Source organism: Zalophus californianus, chromosome 9 (assembly GCF_009762305.2).
Source record: "Zalophus californianus isolate mZalCal1 chromosome 9, mZalCal1.pri.v2, whole genome shotgun sequence".
Taxonomy (NCBI): Eukaryota; Metazoa; Chordata; class Mammalia; order Carnivora; family Otariidae; genus Zalophus; species Zalophus californianus.
The window spans coordinates 114,609,806-114,629,974 of record NC_045603.1 but is presented as its reverse complement, the minus strand read 5'-3'; the positions used below and the strand labels follow the sequence as shown (position 1 = coordinate 114,629,974).

The window sequence follows — 20,169 nt, the reverse complement described above, 5'->3', positions numbered from 1 at the left end:
TGTCATGGATATAATCTTAAGGGTTGTTCTGACCAATAGGTTTGTTTCTTTACAGATCTAGAGGTAATGGAAGCGAAATACCACTTGTATTTTTGCACAACAAAGGACGTCTTAAGTAATTCAAATTAGTGGGTTATTTTTCCAGTTTATTTCAGACTGTTGGAGTGTGATGAGCATGTGTGGTAGCAGCCAGGAGATCAGGATTATGAAACTGGTGCTGCCACTTTTGTGACCTTGTGTGTGATAGTTGAACACTCTAGGTCTTCATTTCTTACTTGAAAAATGGGGTTGGAATAGAAATCCCTCAAACCCTATCTAATGTTAAATGTATAAGATGCTTTGATTCTGTGGCTAGCCATGGTCAAGTAAAGAAGTAGCAAAGTGTTTCAGAAACTGGGAGGGATTACAGAGGTCTTCTGTAACCTAAATTGCTGTCCCTCCTGTGTCTCTGTGTCCTCATCCTTTTTAGCCAATTTCATTTGTAAATTAAGAAATGCAGACTATTTATGATCACACTGTTTATTTAAATTTGGTTTCCTCCAAATGATGTGGTGGTAGTTACTCCTTCCATCTACAGCTCTGCATGGAGAGTATTTTGTTCCTTTGACTTTGAAAATATGAATGTTTAAATATACATCCTTTAGAGCATTGGTTCTTAATTATTTTCTGGTTGTGGAGTCTTTAAAAAGTCTTAGTCTTTAAAAGTCTAAACGTCTCTCTGCCTAGAAAAAAAGCATAACATAGAGTTTAGAATACGTTTCCAGCTGACAGTGTACCCCTGGCTTAAGATCTGCTTATATTCAGAGCCAGTATTAAAATTTGTTGCTTTGTACCGTATCAGCTCCCTGGCTTTCCTGACAAAGTACCTTTAATGACAAGGATTATCGTAAGGATTAGCAATTATGTAAGAAGAACCGCTGGCTCAAGTGTCTGGCACATTGTTGATGTTCAATAAATAATAGCCAATACCATTGTTATTATTTGTATTATTCTGGTATTATTATTATTACTACTGACACTACTCCTCTACAAGTTTCTTTTATGTAATAATGTTTACTGTGGTGACCAAGTATGGATACATATCTTTTCCATTCTTAAAATATGAGTAACTAAATTTTTAGTGAAATTTTTACTTTTATTAATTTAAAAACCTACTGTTGGGGAGAGAAGAAAATTTTTACAAGTGCAGTCTTTTAAGATTCTTGTTAGTGCTGTCACCTGACTCACGTTGGAATAAGCAAAGTTATAGTCAGGAGGGTACAGTGGTAAGTGGAAAATCTGTTTATTTCACTTTTGTGGTGCTGGTTTCATGGTAAACACAAGAAAGCAAAACCAAGAAAGGGAGAGTTAATCCTTCAAATACAGTTAATGACGCCGGATTTTGAATACCAAAAGGCCATTGTGTGTTGCAGTATACTCTGGGAAAAACAATCTCTAGCATCAGTAATTACAACCTACAGAAATATTTGTAAATTTTTTTTTGCATTTCAGACATCTGATAGCTATTTCCTTGATTTTATTTATTGATTTATTGATTTATTTTTAAAAGATTTTATTTATTTGACAGAGAGAGACACAGCGAGAGAGGGAGCATAAGCAGGGGGAGTGGGAGAGGGAGAAGCAGGCTTCTCGCCAAGCAGGGAGCCCGATGTGGGGCTCCATCCCAGGACCCTGGGATCATGACCTGAGCTGAAGGCAGCTGCTTAACAACTGAGCCACCCAGGCGCCCTTCCTTGATTTTATTAATGCATACAGGTCGATAGAACAGTCTTGTCCTATTGTAGGAGATAATGTGAAGGAAGATTGATTAATTTTATAAATCTAGGGCTTTAACAAAAGATTAGATTATATTTTTGAAGAGCTTCTAATACTTGACACTTCCACTTTATAGTAAATAAATAATTCTGGGAGATATAAAATCTTAGATTATTCATATGGTGTCTTTTTTTTAAAATTCAAATTCAATTAATATATAATGTATTATTTGTTTCAGGGGTACAGGTCTGTGATTCATCAGTCTTCTATAACACCCAGTGCTCATTACAACACATACCTTCCCCAGTGCCCATCACCCAGTCATCCCATCCCCTACCCCACTTCCATCAGCAGCCTTCACTCAGTTTGTTTCCTGTGATTAACAGTCTCTTATCGTTTGTCTCCCTCTCTGGTTTCTTGTTTCATTTTTTCCTCTCTTCCCCTATGATCCTCTGCCTTGTTTCTTAAATTCCTACTCATATGGTATCTTTTGCTATTATTTCATCTCTTTCTAGTTTCTTTACTATTTCTTAGGTTTAGTCCTCCTTATCTCTCACCATAACCATGGCAGTTGTCTTCGGTTAATTTTCTTGCATTTTTTTGCTGGCATTAACTTTTCAAAATGTAGAGCAGTCCTTGCCATTCTTTTTTTTTTTAATTTTTTATTGTTATGTTAATCACCATACATTACATCATTAGTTTTTGATGTAGGGTTCCATGATTCATTGTTTGTGCATAACACCCAGTGCTCCACGCAGAACGTGCCCTCTTTAATACCCATCACCAGGCTAACCCATCCCCCCACCCTCCTCCCCTCTAGAACCCTCAGTTTGTTTTTCAGAGTCCATCGTCTCTCATGGTTTGTCTCCCCCTCCGACTTACTCCCCTTCATTCTTCCCCTCCTGCTATCTTCTTCTTTTTCTTTTTTCTTAACATATGTTGCATTATTTGTTTCAGAAGTACAGATCTGTGATTCAACAGTCTTGCACAATTCACAGCGCTCACCATAGCACATACCCTCCCCAATGTCTATCACCCAGTCACCCCATCCCTCCCACCCCCCACCACTCCAGCAACCCTCAGTTTGTTTCCTGAGATTAAGAATTCCTCATATCAGTGAGGTCATATGATACATGTCTTTCTCTGATTGACTTATTTGACTCAGCATAACACCCTCCAGTTCCATCCACGTCGTTGCAAATCTTGCCATTCTTTTTTAAAAAAGCTTTCAGTAACTCCCTATTGCCTACTTGATTTCATACACCCTACCTAGCATTTGCTAGAGTATACCTATTCTGGCTATCGTGTGATCTACCTTCACTTTTTACTCTATGTTTTCTTCCTGCTTAGGTAGTAGTCCTACTACTTACTGCTTGTTACCAAATGATAGATTTTCACAGCTTTCTGTTTTACTTGAATTCAGAGTGTAGTACACATCAGATTTAAACAAAAAATTAATTTGTTGCTTTCCAAGAGACTTACTTCCCCCCTTTTGTCCACGTCACAGTATGACATGTTGCTGATAGTATTTTCTCACAAGGACATACCTTTACAGTTACCAAAACCAAACCCAAACCCAAATCTTTTCACACTTGGGAATTGTGTAGGGGAGCATGGGGAATATATTAAGTAAACTGCTTTGCTCTTGGGATTCTTTTACTGCCTTTCCAATACTTTAATTCCTCTCTGTATACCTGCAGTGGAGCAGTATTTGTGGGAGCAGACCTACATCAGCTATTCTTATCTGTGTCTAAGTTTTTTTTTTAAAGTGGGCTCTCTTTTTTTAGATTTTATTTGAGAGAGAGAGTGAGAGAGCGAGAGAACGAGCACAGGGTGAGGGGCAGGGGGAGAAGCAGACTCCCTGCCTAGCAGGGAGCCCGAGATGGGGCTCGATCCCAGCACTCTGGGATCACGACTGAGCCACTCAGGCGCCCATTATCTGTGTCTACTTTGTGATGAAATCTAATAATCATGAACATTTGCCAAATGGTTAGGAAAAAAGACGAATTTCTAATCTGTCTTTTTAACATCTCTTTTAGCCTGCTCTTGAGGTTCACAGATGATACTTTTGATCCAGAACTTGCAGCAACGATAGGTAAGCCTATGTTTAAAAATTCAATAGAAATGCGGCGTATTTTCTTGCCTTCAGTCTGTTTTATCTAGTTCCTTCTACCCTCCATCTACCACCCCATTGTTTCCATGTCTGTTGAATTCTTTTTCTTTCAAGGCTTAACTTTGGCTTCATTAAATTTCCGAAGCCTTCGTAGATCTCACCAAGCAAAAATAACGTACTTGTTGTTTCATGGCACTTGGTTAACACTGTGGATATTATGATTATCTCTACATACATTTCTTTCTTGTACTATGGATTGTCTTTTATTTAGCAGCATACAATTATCTGAATATTTATCGTATGTCAGGCACTCTCCTAAGGGTGGGGTTATAATGATGAATAATATAGACTTGGTGTCTATCATCATGGACCTAACAGTCACCTAATAGTAGAGTGTGTTAATTTTGCATTTTTAGCATTTGCTACAGTATCCTGCATATATTCTGAACTCACATGTTTATTGATATTAGTTATTAAAGATTACTAGGAGCAGTAATTCCTAACTGCCTCTTTAAAATGAAATTGAGTTTGCCTAAAAGTGGTTTGCCACATTAGCTTACTAGAATATATGAGAAGATTGAGCTATTTAGCGTGTGTATCACATGTTTAGGGAGTAGATGACGATATAAAGGTATCAAGAGACAGCTTGCATTGTGAAAGAGCTGAGTCAGAGCAGGATAGTAGTCTTGACTCTGCCTTGAACCAGTTGTCTAGATCTTGAGGAAGTCCTTTAACTTCACTGTTTTCACCTATAAATGGAGGAGTTTTGGTGAGAGATAATCTGTTTTCCTTACAGCTCTAAAATTTCATGATCTGTTGAGTAGAATGTAGTAAATATGATCCTAGCATTATTATTAGGGAAAATAGTTTCTCTTAACTGGCTTTGTTTTCATTTTTTGTGTGTGTGATTTGTTTTTTTTCCTTCTTTTTTTCAAATGTTAAATAATTTCATACTTAGAGAAAAGTTGTAAAAATAGTACAAGAATTCTTGTATGTCCCCAAATGTTAGTATTTATCACATACGCTTTATCACGCTCTCTCTCTACACACACACACACACACACACACACACACACACACTGTTCTTGTTGTTTTTTGAGTTGATGGTAAAATTGCAGACAAGATTAACCTCTAAATACTTTAATGTGTATTTCCTGAATGAACGTGGATACAGTTCTACTGTATACAGATAGATTTCATTAATTGTCCCCCTAATGTCTTATTTAACGAAAGAAAAAAAATTGTTTCTGGTCCAGGATGCAGTCCAGGATCACAACTGAGTTTAGTTCTCATTTCTCTTCAGTGTCTTAATCTGGGCAGTTCTTTGTCTTTCATGGCCTTGACATTTTTGAAGAGTGCATACCAGGTCAGTTATAGTATAGAATATCCTTCTGTTGCATCTGTCTAATGTGTCCTAATGGTTAGATTCAGGTTATGCATTTTTGGCAGGAATTCCACAAAGTGCTTCTCAGAGCATGGTGTGTATTTTGTACCATATATTTGTACCATTATTGGTGATGGAACTTTGGTTACTTAGGGTGATATATTGCCAAATTTCTTTATTTTTTTTAAGATTTTATTTATTTATTTGACAGAGACACAGGGAGAGAGGGAACACAAGCAGGGGGAGCGGGAGAGGGAGAGGGAGAAGCAGGCTTCCCGCAGAGCAGGGAGCCCGATGCGAGCCTCGATCCCAGGCCCCTGGGATCACGACCTGAGCCAAAGGCAGACGCTTAACGACTGAGCCACCCAGTCGCCCCGCCAAATTTCTTTAAAGTGTCATCCTATCATTCTAACTTTGGTGGTTGTCAGACAGTGATTTTTCAAATTCCATCTACATTTCTTATTTAGAATTGTGCAAGGAATTCAATATGAATTCATTGTGCCTCTAAATGTTTAATAAATTATACCAGGCATTACTTAACATTTGTGTGGCATATTAACATTTACAGATTTACATTTATGTGTGTGAAAAAGAGTCATTTAAAACACTAGTAATTTAAAATCCATTTTAATTTGGCTTCGATATATTATTTGTTCTTTAAAAAAATTAGTAGTAAAACTTCATTTCACTCAGTACATGCCTAGCAATGGATAGCAAGGGGTAGAAGAGTAGTAACTGGAAGGAAAATGAATTTGTCTGGAGTTAAAATTTTACTAAGGGAATGACCAATATATAATATAAAGCTATTTGTCTTCATTTCAAGCCCAAATGGAATCTGGAGAGTTGGACAATGACAAATTATATATTGTCCTCATTATTAGAAAGGCTTTGTCTACTTTAAAAATAAATACTAAGATTGTGGCATACTGACGATGTAAATAATTTGTTCCCCAAATGGGCTCTGGGTCTTGTAAAGTATTTTTTCCATTTAGGTATCAGATTATTTTCTGCTTTAGGTTATAACTAATATACACATGAACTTTTAAAACGAAACAATTAGTTCAGTTGCTAATGACCTTGTAATAATTAGTGTTTTGTGGAAAATTAGTATTTTACCGGTAGGATAGTAAGGAAAGCACACCTTTATCTTTTTAGTAATATAGTGAGACACTCAAGTTTCTATCTTGTATAAAATATTCTTTTTTTTTTTTTAAAGATTTATTTATTTATTTATTTATTGAGAGAGAGAGAGAATGGTAGAGAGCATGAGAGAGAGGAAGGTCAGAGGGAGAAGCAGACTCCCCGCTGAGCAGGGAGCCCGACGCGGGACTCGATCCCGGGACTCCAGGATCATGACCTGAGCCGAAGGCAGTCGCCTAACCAACTGAGCCACCCAGGCGCCCTATAAAATATTCTTTTAACGTAATTGTTGGATTTTGAACCTGAGGACGGTACAATAAAGTCGGGTTTTCTTCTTTTGCTTTCTGGTAGTTAGCCAGAATGACAACAAAGAGAGGGAAAAACTAAAACACAGACCCCATATTCCACTAAACTAGAAGAAAGCTAAAAACCCCAGGCCATGAAATAGGTGGAATGGCTGCCAAGAGCAGTGAGTCTAAGCAGACTGTATGTGGGAAGAAGTAGACTGAGGATGCCACAGCTGCAGAGCTTGGAGCCAGCAAGGGAAGCTTCCTGAACCTGAGCGGCCCACCCTGAGATGCAAAGCCTAATCCCTTGTTTGCAAAAGCAAAATGGATTTTTTTAAGCTAATGGCAGGAGTTTCCCTGCACCTAGGTTTGATACTAAGAAGTTGGGGAGATGAAGCCAAACAAAGAATCACACAAACAAGGCATTTTTACATTTGTCTCTGTAGCAGTAGGGGAAGAGATGTCTGCATTGTGAAAACCTCAAGGCTGCCTATCTCCATTGGCTGTTGAAAAGTAAACAAACAAACAAAAAACCTAAATGATTCCATATAAAACCTTGAATCAAGACAAAGTTTTGCTGGTCAAGAACTGGAGCCACGATAGCCTTCTGCATGAATCTCTTACAGATAGCTTGTCCAAAAAAACCTCACCTCCGTTAAAGATGAATTATCAAAAGGATTTCAGCTAAACACTACTGCTACCACTCAAGAATCAAAAAGGAAGAAAGTAGCAGAACAAAGGACAGATGAATACTCAACAGAAAAAATACTTCTGTAAAGTAGATGAAAATCATGCCCAGCTGTTTTGTTATGAATTTAAAACACTTTTTGGAAATATTTACCACTGAGAGCACAAAGCAGTGATAAAAGAGGTCAGGAAGAGATAGCGTGACTGCATGAGAAAATGCAATGTAAGCTAATTGAGCAGAAAGAAAAATAAGGTTAAGAAAATAAAACCATCACTGAAAGAAGGGCAAAATTAGAAGGATCACAAGGGACAGTAGAGACTGTGGAAAACAAAATAAAGGACGATAGAAGCTAGAAAAGAAAAAAGTGGGTAGAATTTACCAAAATGAATAAAAATGTTTAAAACACATTAGAAAAAATGATGCGGAGGGGCGCCTGGGTGGCTCAGTTGTTAAGCGTCTGCCTTTGGCTCAGGTCACGATCCCAGGGTCCTGGGATCGAGCCCCTCATCGGGATCCCTGCTCCGTGGGAAGCCCGGTTCTCCCTCTCCCGCTCCCCCTGCTTGTGTTCCCTCTCTCGCTGTCTCTCTCTGTCAAATAAATAAATAAATAAAAATTAAAAAAAAGTGATGTGGAAATCAGAAAAGGAGATGCAGCATATGTATATTTGAATCTCAGAATGAGACAACAAATATTTAATATTTCTGACAACAGTAAATATACACACAATTTTAAGAATATTTTGACTGGGTTTTTTGTTTGTTTGCTGCAAGGGGGTGTTTGGAAAAACAAAAGGCATCAGTTTTCTTTTTCTGCTTATGGCAAGGCCTTATGATGGTACTTAATCAGCTGCATAGATAGAACTGATTGAAATTTAAGAATGAAGGTTAGATCCTTGGAGAAATTAGTTACACTAATTTTATATAATCTGATTAAATAGGCAAAATTTGCTTCATGTTAAAGTTTTTATTTTTTACTTTTTAAAAGTTTTTTATTTTTTAATTTACCTTGTTTTAGGTGACCTTTGAGTGTAAAGAGTGCTTTGAGTAAAACTTTTTTCAAATAAAAAATTAGAAAATTTATTTTTTTAAATTAAAATTTAAAACGAGTTCTCTGCTTTTTTTTAAAAAATTTTATTTATTTATTCCAGAGGAGAGAGCGCCCGCATGTGCGAGTGGGGGGAGGAGCAGAGGGAGAGGGAGAGAATCTCAGGCAGGCTCCATGCTCAGTGCAGAGCCTGACAGAGGGCTTTAACTCTCAACCCTGATACAATGACCTGAGTTGAAATCAAGAGTTGGACACTTCACCCACTGAGCCACTCTGGCATCCTGAGGAATATATTTATTTGTTTGAGAAATTGCTTCATTTTTTTCCTTCTCTCCTTCCTACTTTTCTTTTAGTTTATTTTGTTAGTTTTTTAAGAGTAGTATTAAGTTCCCTTCTTTTTAGTCCTTACTCCTTAATAAAGATGTCCTCTAAGAACAAGTTCGCTGTGCCCCATAGGTTTTGGTAGGGTGTGTTTCCTTTTCCTTGCTCTCTGGATAGTTGAATTTTCAGTTTCGCTATCTTTGAACGTTTGAAATTTTTGATTTAGGAATGTGTTTCTTAATTTCCAAGCTGTTTTGTTGTCATTTAATTTCTTATTTATTGATTAATGATACTGGTTTGGAATGAGACCATCCAACCCTCTGCCAGCCCCATGTCCATCAGCAGAAGCCAAGTTGGGAGTCTTGGAATTCAGCCCGCTTCTGACAAGACCTTTCTCCATACCCCTTTCCTCTCCAAACATTTTTTATCTTCCTGTTACTTTCTGCCATAAAACCATCATACTGTTTGTCTCCCTTTAAGTAGTCATCACAACAAGCCCTGGCTTCCCAGGTTATTCTTCATCTCTGAGACTTTCATTTTCATAAGGTTTTGTACATCTTTTCTCACCCCCAGCTTCCCCTCCTTCTCAACTCTTAAGACATATTTACTCTATCCTCTGAGGTAGCAGAGGTAACATTTTATTGTTGATACTTTTAAAGTTTGCACACTCAGATTTGGGGATCTAGGTCCTCATAATTATTTCTCTATTGGATCCTTAAAGCTTTTATAGTATCCCTCTTGATGTCCCCTTACCCCGATGTTCTTCACCCTCCTTCCCCCCAAAATAACTAGCAGGTAAAGCAGGAATTTTTATATTCCTGATGGGAAGGGGGAGACTGACTTAAAGAGGTGAAGCTCCTGCCTAGCTAGACCTTAGTAAGAGAGCTGAGACTAAGCCCAGCCTCCTAACTTCTAACTTGGTATTCTTTTAATCACAACATAGTAATACAGAAATAAAAAGATTAAATCAAACACAGATTTGAACAGAATGTCAAAAATGTTAAACATAAGAAGGAAGTAACAGAATTAAAATACATCCATTAATTAAATGTGAATAGGTCCAATTCTACTAACTCATATTGTCAGATGGAATTGAGGAGTACTTAAAAACAAATAACGAAAGGTTGAAAATAAAGGGATGGGCCAGGCAAATGCAAACAGTATAAAAGCAGAGGTGGTAATATAATGTAATTTAAAGTAGAATTTAAGGTTAATGCACTGGATATAATGAAATAAGATGGTATGTAATAATGAAAGGCCCAATTAATTAACAAAGTAGCTGTAACAGTCATAACAAGTAGGTGGTATATATAAGAGCAAAACCTGTTCAAAACACAAGAGAATTTGATGAAAATACAGTTATATTAGAAGATTTGTTATATCTCTTTCATAATTAAATAGATCCAAAAATCACAAATGAGACCATAGGGAAATAGAAGAACACAATCAACAATTTTTTTTTTTTTTTTAAGATTTTAAATAATCCCTGCACCCACCATGGAGCTTGAACTTGCCATCCCAAGATCAGGAGTTGCATGCTCTACTGACAGAGCCAGCCAGGTGCCCCTCAATCAACAAATTTTTTTGGGGGGGGTAAGATTTATTTATTTAATTGAGAAAGATCCCGGGGGTGGGGCGGGGTAGGGGGGGTGGGAGGGGCAGAGGGAGAGGGAGAGAGAGTCTTAAGCAGACTCTGTGCTGAGTGCGGAGTCTAACGCAAGGCTCGAATCCCATGACTCTGAGATCATGACCTGAGCCGAAACCAAGAGTTCATCGCTTAACCGACTGGGCCATTGAGGCACCCCGATCAATAAATCTTTTGAGGGAAGAACTCATTACTTCAAAAGCCCATGGAACAGTTTTACAAAATCGGTCTTGGACTTAGTAGCAAAGTAAATCGTAAATCAGAAAGAACCAGAAATTTTATACTACATGTTCTCTGGTAATTTATTCTTTTAGAAAATATTTTTGATCTGTTATATTCCTAGCATATGAGTAGATAGTGTGGTTTTTTTTTTAATTACCAAACAGTAAAATTGCCCTCATTTTGGTATACAGTTTTTTGAATTTTAACATGTATTAGACAAATGTATGCAGTCATTTAAATATTACCACAGTAAGGATATTAAGCAGTTCCATCCTTCTAAAAAACTAGTGTCTTTTTAGTCATACTTTTCCCCTGCCTCTAGCCTCTGGCAGCCACTGGTCAGTCTTCATCACTATAATTTTATCTTTTTGAGAATGTCCTATAAATGGAATATATCATGTAAAGTTTTCAGATGTTTTTTTCACTTAGCATAATGCCTTTGAGCTGTATCCAAGCTCTTGCATGCCAGTAGTTTGTTTCTTGTTACTGCTGGGTTGTATTCCATTGTGTGGATGTTTCAGAGTTGATTTATCCATCCACTTATTACAGGACGTTGGATTGTTTCCAGTTCTTGGTGGTTATGAATAGACCTGTATAAACATTTAGGTACAGGATTTTATATGAATATTAATTTTTATTTCTTTAGAGTAAATACCCAGTAATAGGATTGCTGGATCATATGGTAAATGCATGTTTAAGTTTGGAAAATATTCCATCCATGTTTTAATAAAGTGATTGTATCATTTTACATTTCCACTAACAGTATATAGAAGTTCCTGTTTCCACATCCTCACCTGTTATACTTAGCACGATCAGACTTTAAAATATTAACCATTCTAATAGGTATGTATGTGTTGGTAGTCTCATTGTGGTTTAATTTGCATTGTCTAATGACCAGTGATGTTGAGTGTCTTTAAAGTTCTTATTTGCTGTCTGTTGAGCTGTATTTTGAGTGTGTGTGTGTGAAGTGTATAAATCTTCTGTTCATTTTTTGTTTTTTCTTGTTGAATTTTGAGAGTTCTTTATATATTCTGCATATGAACCCCTTATTACGTGATATATGCTTTGCTGATATTTTCTTAGACTGTGGCTCCTCTTGTCATTCTCTTAACAGTTTATTTCTAAAAGCAGAAGTTTTTTATTTTGATGAAATCCGGTGTATCAATTTTTTCATATTAATGGTAGTTTCAGTGTTATATCTTTTGCTTGACAGAGGGTTGCAGTGATTTTTCTTTATGTTTTCCTCTAGAAGTTGTATGGTTTCATGTGTTACATTAGGTCTGTGATTCATTCTGAATTAATTTTTGGATACAGTATGAAGCATATGAATCGAAGTTCTGTTCTTTTCCTTTCTTTTTTTTTCTCTTATATATTCTAAAACTATTTGTTGAAAAGACTGTCCTTTCTGTAGTGCATAGCTTTTGCACCTTTGTAAAAACTTAGTTGTTTATATATGGTGAGTCTATTTCTGGACTCTCTTCTAGCCCACTAATCTGTTGGTCTATGTCAGGATGCTTCACTGTCTTGATTTCTATAGCTTTTTTTTTTTTTTAAGATTTTATTTATTTGAGAGAGAGAGAGCAAATGAGAGGGGGGAGGGTCAGAGGGAGAAACGGACTCCCTGCTGAGCAGGGAGCCGGATGCTGGACTCCATCCAAGGACTCCAGGATCATGACCTGAGCTGAAGGCAGTCGCTTAACCAACTGAGCCACCCAGGCACTCTTGATTTCTATAGCTTTATAGTAGGCCTGGAAGTCATATATTGTTAGTCTACCAATTTTGTTACTTTTTTCAAAATTATTTTGGCTCTAAAGTTTTTGTATTTCTCAGTGAATTTTAGAATCCGTTTGTTGATTTAAAAATAAAAGCCTGCTAGGATTTTTATAGGGGTTGCATTGACTCTATATAGATGAATTTGGGGAGAATGGACCTTTTAACAATATTGAGTCTTAACGATCACAGAACAAATTATGTGTCTCCATTTAGGTCCTTCAAAATTTCTTTCACATGTCTTTTACATATTTGGTCAGATTTAGCCCTAAATAGTCAATAGATTTTTATTAAAAAATGTTATTTAAAGAGAAGATCCTTTGTTCATTGCTGATATGTAGAAATACAATGGATTTTTTAAACGTTTAGTTTGTATCCTCCAACCTTGCTAAACTTGCTAATTAGTTCTGGGAGCTTTTTTTTTTTTTTTTTTTTTTTTTAAATCCTGTAGATTCCATTGAATTTCTACATTTTTTCTTTCCAGTCTGGGTTCTTTTTATTTCTTGTCTTATTGCCCTGGCTTAAAAAAAAAAAGAAATCTTAAAAAAAGTGAAGAGGGCTGATATCCATCTTTTGTTCCTGGTATGAAGGGAAAAAATACTCAGTTTTTTACCATTAAGTGTGATGTTAGCTGTATGTTTTTCACAGATGCCCTTTATCAGGTTGAGGAATTTCCCTTCTATTTCTAATTTGCTGAGAGGTTTTGTCAGGAATGCATGTTGGATTTTGTTAAGTGCATTTCCTGCATTTGTTGATGATCATATAATAAAGTCCCCATTGATTTTTTTTTGCTTTAAATTTTTTTATTATGTTAATCACCATACATTACATCATTAGTTTCCCCATTGATTTTTTTCATTGTTTAGGATAACCCCACTTGGTTGTGATGTGTTGTTCTCTTATACATATTTGTGTTAGTTATGATAAAATTTTGTTGAGGATTTTCATATGTAATCATGAAGGATATTTATAGCTTTTAATTATAATGTCTTTGGTTTTGGTATCAGGGTACTGTATAACTCATAGAGTGACTAAGAAAGTGTTCACTCTTCTTCACGTTCCTGGAGGAATTTGTTTAGAATGGATTATTATTTAAATGTTCAGTAGAATTCACTCTGGGCCTGGAATTGTTTTCATGGAAAGGTTTTTAACCATAGATTCAATTTCTTTAATAGATGCAGGACTCTCCAGTTATCTATTTATTTTTAAATTGTGGTAAAATAAACATAAAATTTACCATTTTAACCATTTTTAAGTTTACAGCTCAGTGGCAATAAGTACATTTGCATTGTTTTGCAACCATCACCACTATCCGTTTTCAGAACTTTTTCATCACCTCAAACAGGAACACTGTACCAATTAAATAGCTTTCCCCTGAGCCTATCGTAACCTTTCTTCTATCTTCTGTTTTTATCAATTTGCCTGTTTTAGATACCTCATAGGTGGAATCATAACAGTATTTGCCCTTTTGTGAGTAGCTCATTTCACTTAGCTTAATGTGATCAAGGTTCATACATGTTGTAGCATATCTCAGAATTTCATTCCATTTTATGACTGAATAATGTTCCGTGATATGTATAAACCACATTTTGTTTATCTGTTCATCTGAGCACTTGAGTTGCTTCAGCCTTCTATTGTAATACTACTGTCAACATTGTTGTGCAAGTATCTGTTGGGGTTTCTGCTGCCACTGCTTTTGGGTATATACATAAGAGTGGAATTGCTGCCTAATACGGTAATTGTATTTTCAGCTTTTCGAGGAAACATCAGATTTTTTTCTGTTCCTAGTTTGTTGAGTGTTTGTTTATCATAAAAGGATGCTGAGTTTTGTCAAGTACTTTTTCTGCATGAATTGAGATGATCATGTGTTTCCCCCCCCATTCATTCTTTAATGGGATATATTATTTTGAGTGATTTGCTCATATTCCACCAATCTTGTATTACGGAGGTAAAACTCACTTTATCATGGTGTATAATCCTTTTAAGAGGCTGCTGAATTACGTTTGCTAGTATTTTGCTGGGGATTTTTGCATCAGTATTCCTCTGGGATATTGGTCTATAGTTTTCTTTATTTGTAGCATCTTTGTCTGGCTCTGGGATCAGAATAGTGCTAGCCTCCTAGAATGAACTTGGAAGTGTTCCCTTCTCTTCCGTTTTTTGAAAAGTGAGGAGGGTTGGTGTTAACTCTTTAAATGTTTGGTGGAATTTACCAGTGGAGCTATCTGGTCCTGGGCTTTTCTTTGTTGGGATGATTTTGATTACTTACGGTCTCTTCAGATTTTCTTTTTTTTTAATTTTATTTATTTGAGAGAGAGGCAGAGTGAGAGAGAGTGAGCACAAGCAGGGTGAGGGGTAGAGAGAGAAGCAGACACCCCGCTGAGCAGGGAGACCGACCTGGGGCTCTATCCTGGAACTCTGGGATCATGACCTGAGCCGAAGGCAGACGCTTAACCGACTGAGCCACCCAGGGGCCCCAGATTTTCTTTTTCTTGATAAGTCGATTTTGTCAATTGTGTGTTTTCAGGAATTTGTTCATTTCATCTAGGTTATCCAGCTTGTTGGTGTATATAATCATTTTTTTGTCTGTAAAATTAGTGGTAATGTCCCCACTTTCATATCTGAGTTTTGTAATGGGAATCTTCTCTTTTTCCTTAGTCTAGTTAAAAGCTTGTCAGTTTTGTCGATCTTTAAAAAGAAAGAAAGAAAGAGAGAGAGAGAGAAAGAGAGAAAGAGAGAAAAGAAAAGAAAAGAAACCAGGCCTTGGGCATGGATTTTTCTCTATTGTGTATCAATTTGCTTTGTCCTTTAATTTGGTTCTGATCGTCATTATTTCCTTCCTTTTATAGCCCTTAGTTTGCTCTTTTCTAGTCCCCTAAGGTGTAAAATTAGGTTATTGAGTTGAGATATTTCTTCTCTTATAATGTGTTTATAGCTGTAAATTTCCCTCAGCACTGCTTTTGCTACATCTCAAATTTCGGCGTATTGTGTTTTCATTTGTCTCAAAGTATTCTCTAATTTTCTTGTGATTTCTTCTTTGGCCTATTAGTTGTTGTTTAAAAGGGTGTGATTTAATTTGCACATGTTTGTGAATTCTCCAGTTTTCTTTCTATCACCGATTTCTAGTTTCATTAGGTTATGATAAAAAATACTTCAGATGAGTTTAGTCTTTTAAAACTTATTCATACTTGTTTTGTAGACAACATACGGTCTGTCCTGGAGAATGTTTCATAGGCGCTTGAGAGAACTGTGTTCTGAAGTCGTTGGGTAGCATGTTCTCCGGGGCCTCACTGGTCTGTGCTGTTGTTCCGCTGCCCTATTTCTCTGTTCTCTCTCTGGTTGTTTGATCCATTATTGAAAGTGGTGCATTAAGATCTCCAACTAATACTGTATTTGTCCCTCCAGTTATGTGAATGGTTGCTTCATAGATACTGGGATCTGTCCTTTGGTGTATGAGTCTCTTAAGAGACAGCATGTACACTTGGATCTTTTTTATAGATTTATTTATATACTTGGGTACTATTTTTATATATATTCCGCCAACACCGCCTTTCATATAATTACTGGTAAGGGAGGATTTACTACTGACATTTTGCTGTTTGTTTTCTGTGTTTCTGTGTGTCTCAGAGAGTTTTTGTCGCTTATTTCCTCCATTACTGCTGCCTTTGGGTTTAGTTGATTTCTTACAGTGACATGTTTTGATTTCCTTTTGTTTAAATTCTTTAGGTATTTTGTTTGTGGTCTGTTTCTTTTTGAGTCACTTCTGATAGTTTTTAATCTTTGATGGAAATTGACATTTCATCTGAATTGTCAAGTTTTTTGGCATGAACTTGTTTATAACATTTCCTCAGTTACCTTTTCACCTCTGTATAATCTGTAGTGATGTGATCTTTCTCATTCTTTATAATGGTAATTTTTGTCTTTGTTTCTCTTGATCACTTTGGCTAGAATTTATCAGTTTCTTGATTTTTCCTTATAGAACCAATGTTTTGTTTCATTGATTTTACTTACTTATTTTTATCTATTTTTAAGGATTTTATTTATTTATTTGAGAGTGAGAGAGAGTACAAGCTGGGCGGCGGGGCAGAGAGAGAGGGAGAAGCAGGCTCCCCCACTGAGCTGGGAGCCTGACAGGGGCTCTATCCCAGGACCCCAGGACCATGACCTGAGCCGAAGGCGGCCATTAAGCTGACTGAGCCACCCAGGGGCCCATTGTGTCTTCATACTCACGTTTTCTTCTGTGATGTCTAATTTTTGTTAATCTCATCCCATGTATTTTACGTCTCAGACATTGTCACTTTATCTCTAGATGTTTGATTTGGGTCTTTTTAATCTCATGTCTACTTTTTAAACATGTGCTATACATTTAAAATAGTTTTTAATTTCCTTTTTGCTAATTCTAGCATCTTTGTTCTCATTCAGTTTCTGTTGATTGCCCTTTACTTCTGACATGGCAGATGATTCCATTGATATGTTCTGGTTTCTCACTGACAAGTATCTCTTTATGATACAGTTGATAATATCTTTGGTAAACTTTCAGGTTCCATTCACTGCTTGTTTTAAGGGTTTTATTGACCATAATGTCTAGTTTTAACTGAACTACCCCTCACAAAATAGCAGATATGCCTAAAAAAAGATTACTTTAAAAAAACTGAATTAAATATTGTATTAAAAGTGCAAGCCCAAACGAACAACAAGAAAAAGCCAAAATGACAGTTCTTCTGTGGATATTGTGATTTATAAGAAATACATATTTGGCTCCTGGCAGAGAGTTTTTAAAACCCTTTGACTTTCTTAACTGATCAAAGCAGTGACGACGTCTTCTGCTTTTCATAACTAGCCCCTTCCAACCGTACCCGACTTTATGTTAGCGCTCTGACTTCTGGAAAGCCTCTAAGGGTGGAGGCTGGCTGCCTGGAGAACCACCCATGTGATTAGAGGGTTGGGATTTTCAGTCCTACTCTCTCCTACCTCAGGAGAAGGGAGAGGGAAGAGGGACGGGAGATTCTGTCCAGTCACTGAAGAACAGTGATTTAATCAATCATGCCTGAGTAATGAAACCGTCATAAAAATGCTGAATTTACTGGTTCTGAGAGTTCGGTTTTGGCAAACACATGGAAGTTCTGGGAGGATGGCATGCTTGGAGAGGGCATGGGAGCTTTGTGCCCCTTCCCCCCATACTTTTCCTTATTTGTCTCCTCCATCTGGCTGTTCCTGGGTTATATCCTTTTATAATAAGATGATACTCTAGTGAGCAACTCTTCCTGAGTTCTGTGAGCCACAAATTAAAGCAATCAAGGGAGGAGATTGTGGGAACCTTTGATTAATACCCGGGTGGTCGGAAGCACAGGTAACAACCTGGATTTGGGATGGCATCTGAAATGGGAGTGCAGCAGTCTTATAGGACTTCTTATTAGTTGTCCCTTACCCTGTGGGATCTGACTGTATCAGACTGAATTGAGCTGTAGGACACTGATGGCCATCCCTGGACAGTCAGAGAGTATCTGGTCACAGAAGTGTTCAGTGTTGTAGGAGAGTAGAGGAGATACACAGGAGTGTTTTTTTCTAAGATGTTCAGCTTCACACTGTTAAGAGCTCCTTGTCATCCACATGAGGAGGTTGAAAAGATAGATTAATCAAATCTAGTAAGAAGTTGGAAAAGTCAGATTTATTAAAAAGATTCCTACTGTGGCCACCTTTTTATAAAAGCAAGTTAAGAGCCACTGGCAAAACAGAAGAACCAGACTTGGTGAAGAAGCCGTTTGAGCAGGTGAAAGCTAAAGAACTCAGTGTCTGCATAGGAGATTCACCAGAGGGACCAAGGAAAGATGAAACGGGGACTTGCAGGGTCTGGATCCAGATGCGGTGCCCTTTCAGGCTACCTGTGTGTATTGACTTTGGTGGTAGGATGCCAGTGGGCATTGTTACCTGAGGATGTTCTCTGTCACTTTCAGATCTAATATCTCAGAAGAGTAACTTAATGATACACATGACAGAGACCGTCATTAGACTGTCAGGAAACATGAAAAACAGGAAATTGTAAAAGAGAAGAAGAAGATTGGGAGAGGGAGGTAAACAAACATTTTGGGAACAGTGAGTTTCTTTTCTTGGGTAGCTAGCCAAAAGTCAGTCTGCCCTTGAGCATGTTGTCTGGAGTAATTAGGAAAAAAAAAGTTCTTTATGCTGTGAAAAACGTATGAGAATTCAACTGGAGAGTGTGTATGACATGTTTTTTCTATGTAATGTCTACATTGGCCTTAATTTAGTACCTGCACCAAGTCAGAACCATTTCCCTCATCTGAATTTTCTCAGGCTTTGTTTTGTTTTTAAAGTATTATGAATAAAATGTAAATAATTTCATACTTTTTAAAAAAAGATTTTACTTTTATTTTATTCATGAGAGACAGAGAGAGGCAGAGGCAGAGGGAGAAGCAGGCTCCCCGCGGAGCAGGGAGCCCGATGTGGGACTCCATCCCTGGACCCTGGCATCATGACCTGAACCAAAGGCAGATGCTTACCTGACTGAGCCATCCAGGCGCCCTTCATCCTTTTATATAAATGGTGTGGCATAATATTTATTTATCTAGACCTGGTGAATACAAGATTATTTAATAGGAGATTTTTGTTTGTTTAGCTGCGAAGAAACATTAACTTAAATTTTCCTGGGACTATGTTATTAGCACTGTCATAATTGCCCCTGATTCTAGGTATGGTTTTATCAGCTCCTTTATCACTCCAGCCCAAAACACAAACTTTTTTTTTTTTTTTAATCTTTGGCATACAGAAAGACCTGGTAAAGTGCATTTTTATTACCTAATTTGTGTTTGTAGTGGATCACCAGAAATTATCCAAGAATTACTCATGTATTTCCATAATGCTTACAGGTGTTGTCATAAGCATTTAGTATATGAGGGTGCTGTTCATCTTACTTGTGACTGTTCTGAATTAATTGTGACAAGCTAATAAGAGCTTTTGAAAGTTTCTTTCCAGGCTTCTTGAGCTAATGTTTTGCCTCTGGCCAATGGGGTAGACTGCACATTAATTTTGATACTCTTTAAAGACATGTGGGCAGTTACTATTCATTTAAGCCAGATGGTATGTGTCAACTCCTGTTCCTGGAAAGGGAGAAGTTTTTTTGGAGCGGGGGGGGGGGGGGGGAGGGGGGGGGACTCTGTAGTAAAACCTTACGTGTCTTCTTATGGAGCTCTACTCTTTACATAATAAATTAGTACATGTCTTCTTATGGAGCTCTTCTCTTTACATGAATTAGTACTTACAGAAGATTTTCATAGCACTTTAAGCGCTCCTCCTTTCACTTATGAAGAAGATTCTTAGAGGATGGGGCACAGATTTTTTTTGTGTGTAAATTCTTTTGCAGTTGTGCAGTAGCAAGGGATCATTGATAAAGTTATATAGAACGAATACTGTTTTTTAGGATAAAAACAAACAAAGAATTCATAAGAGAAGGAGTAAGTGGACCTTTTATGTTTTTACCAAGCTGCTTACAGTCAGAATCTGAGTCAGGGAATTGGCTGGCTCTGGACAGAGCTCTTAATGATGGAGTGTCGATGCATTTGGAGCCCCTTAGAAAATTGCTCTGATCCAGAATCAGCCATAGATAGTCTTCTCTACATGAGCACCGTGAATTCCAGCGCTTGGCTTTTAATGTGCATCATGAATCATCTTACATTGAAGTTTATTTTTCCATGAAAATTTTTATTTTTTTCAAGCAAGTACAGGTAGGTAAGTGTTTGAATTCTGCAAGCATTTGGTTTTCATTTATCCTGACTAAATCCTAAGCTG

At 37.1% G+C, this 20,169-nt stretch overlaps 1 protein-coding gene across 1 annotated transcript in view; it reads left to right on the top strand.

Annotated features, from left to right (window-relative positions):
- The window catches only part of RAB18 (RAB18, member RAS oncogene family), a 35,064-nt gene that overhangs the window by 2,573 nt on the left and 12,322 nt on the right, over positions 1 to 20,169 (top strand). The window contains exon 2 of the mRNA XM_027593654.2: positions 3,795 to 3,850. Within this exon, the coding sequence (XP_027449455.1) occupies positions 3,795 to 3,850 (56 nt within the window). The remainder of the gene's footprint in view (positions 1 to 3,794; positions 3,851 to 20,169) is intronic.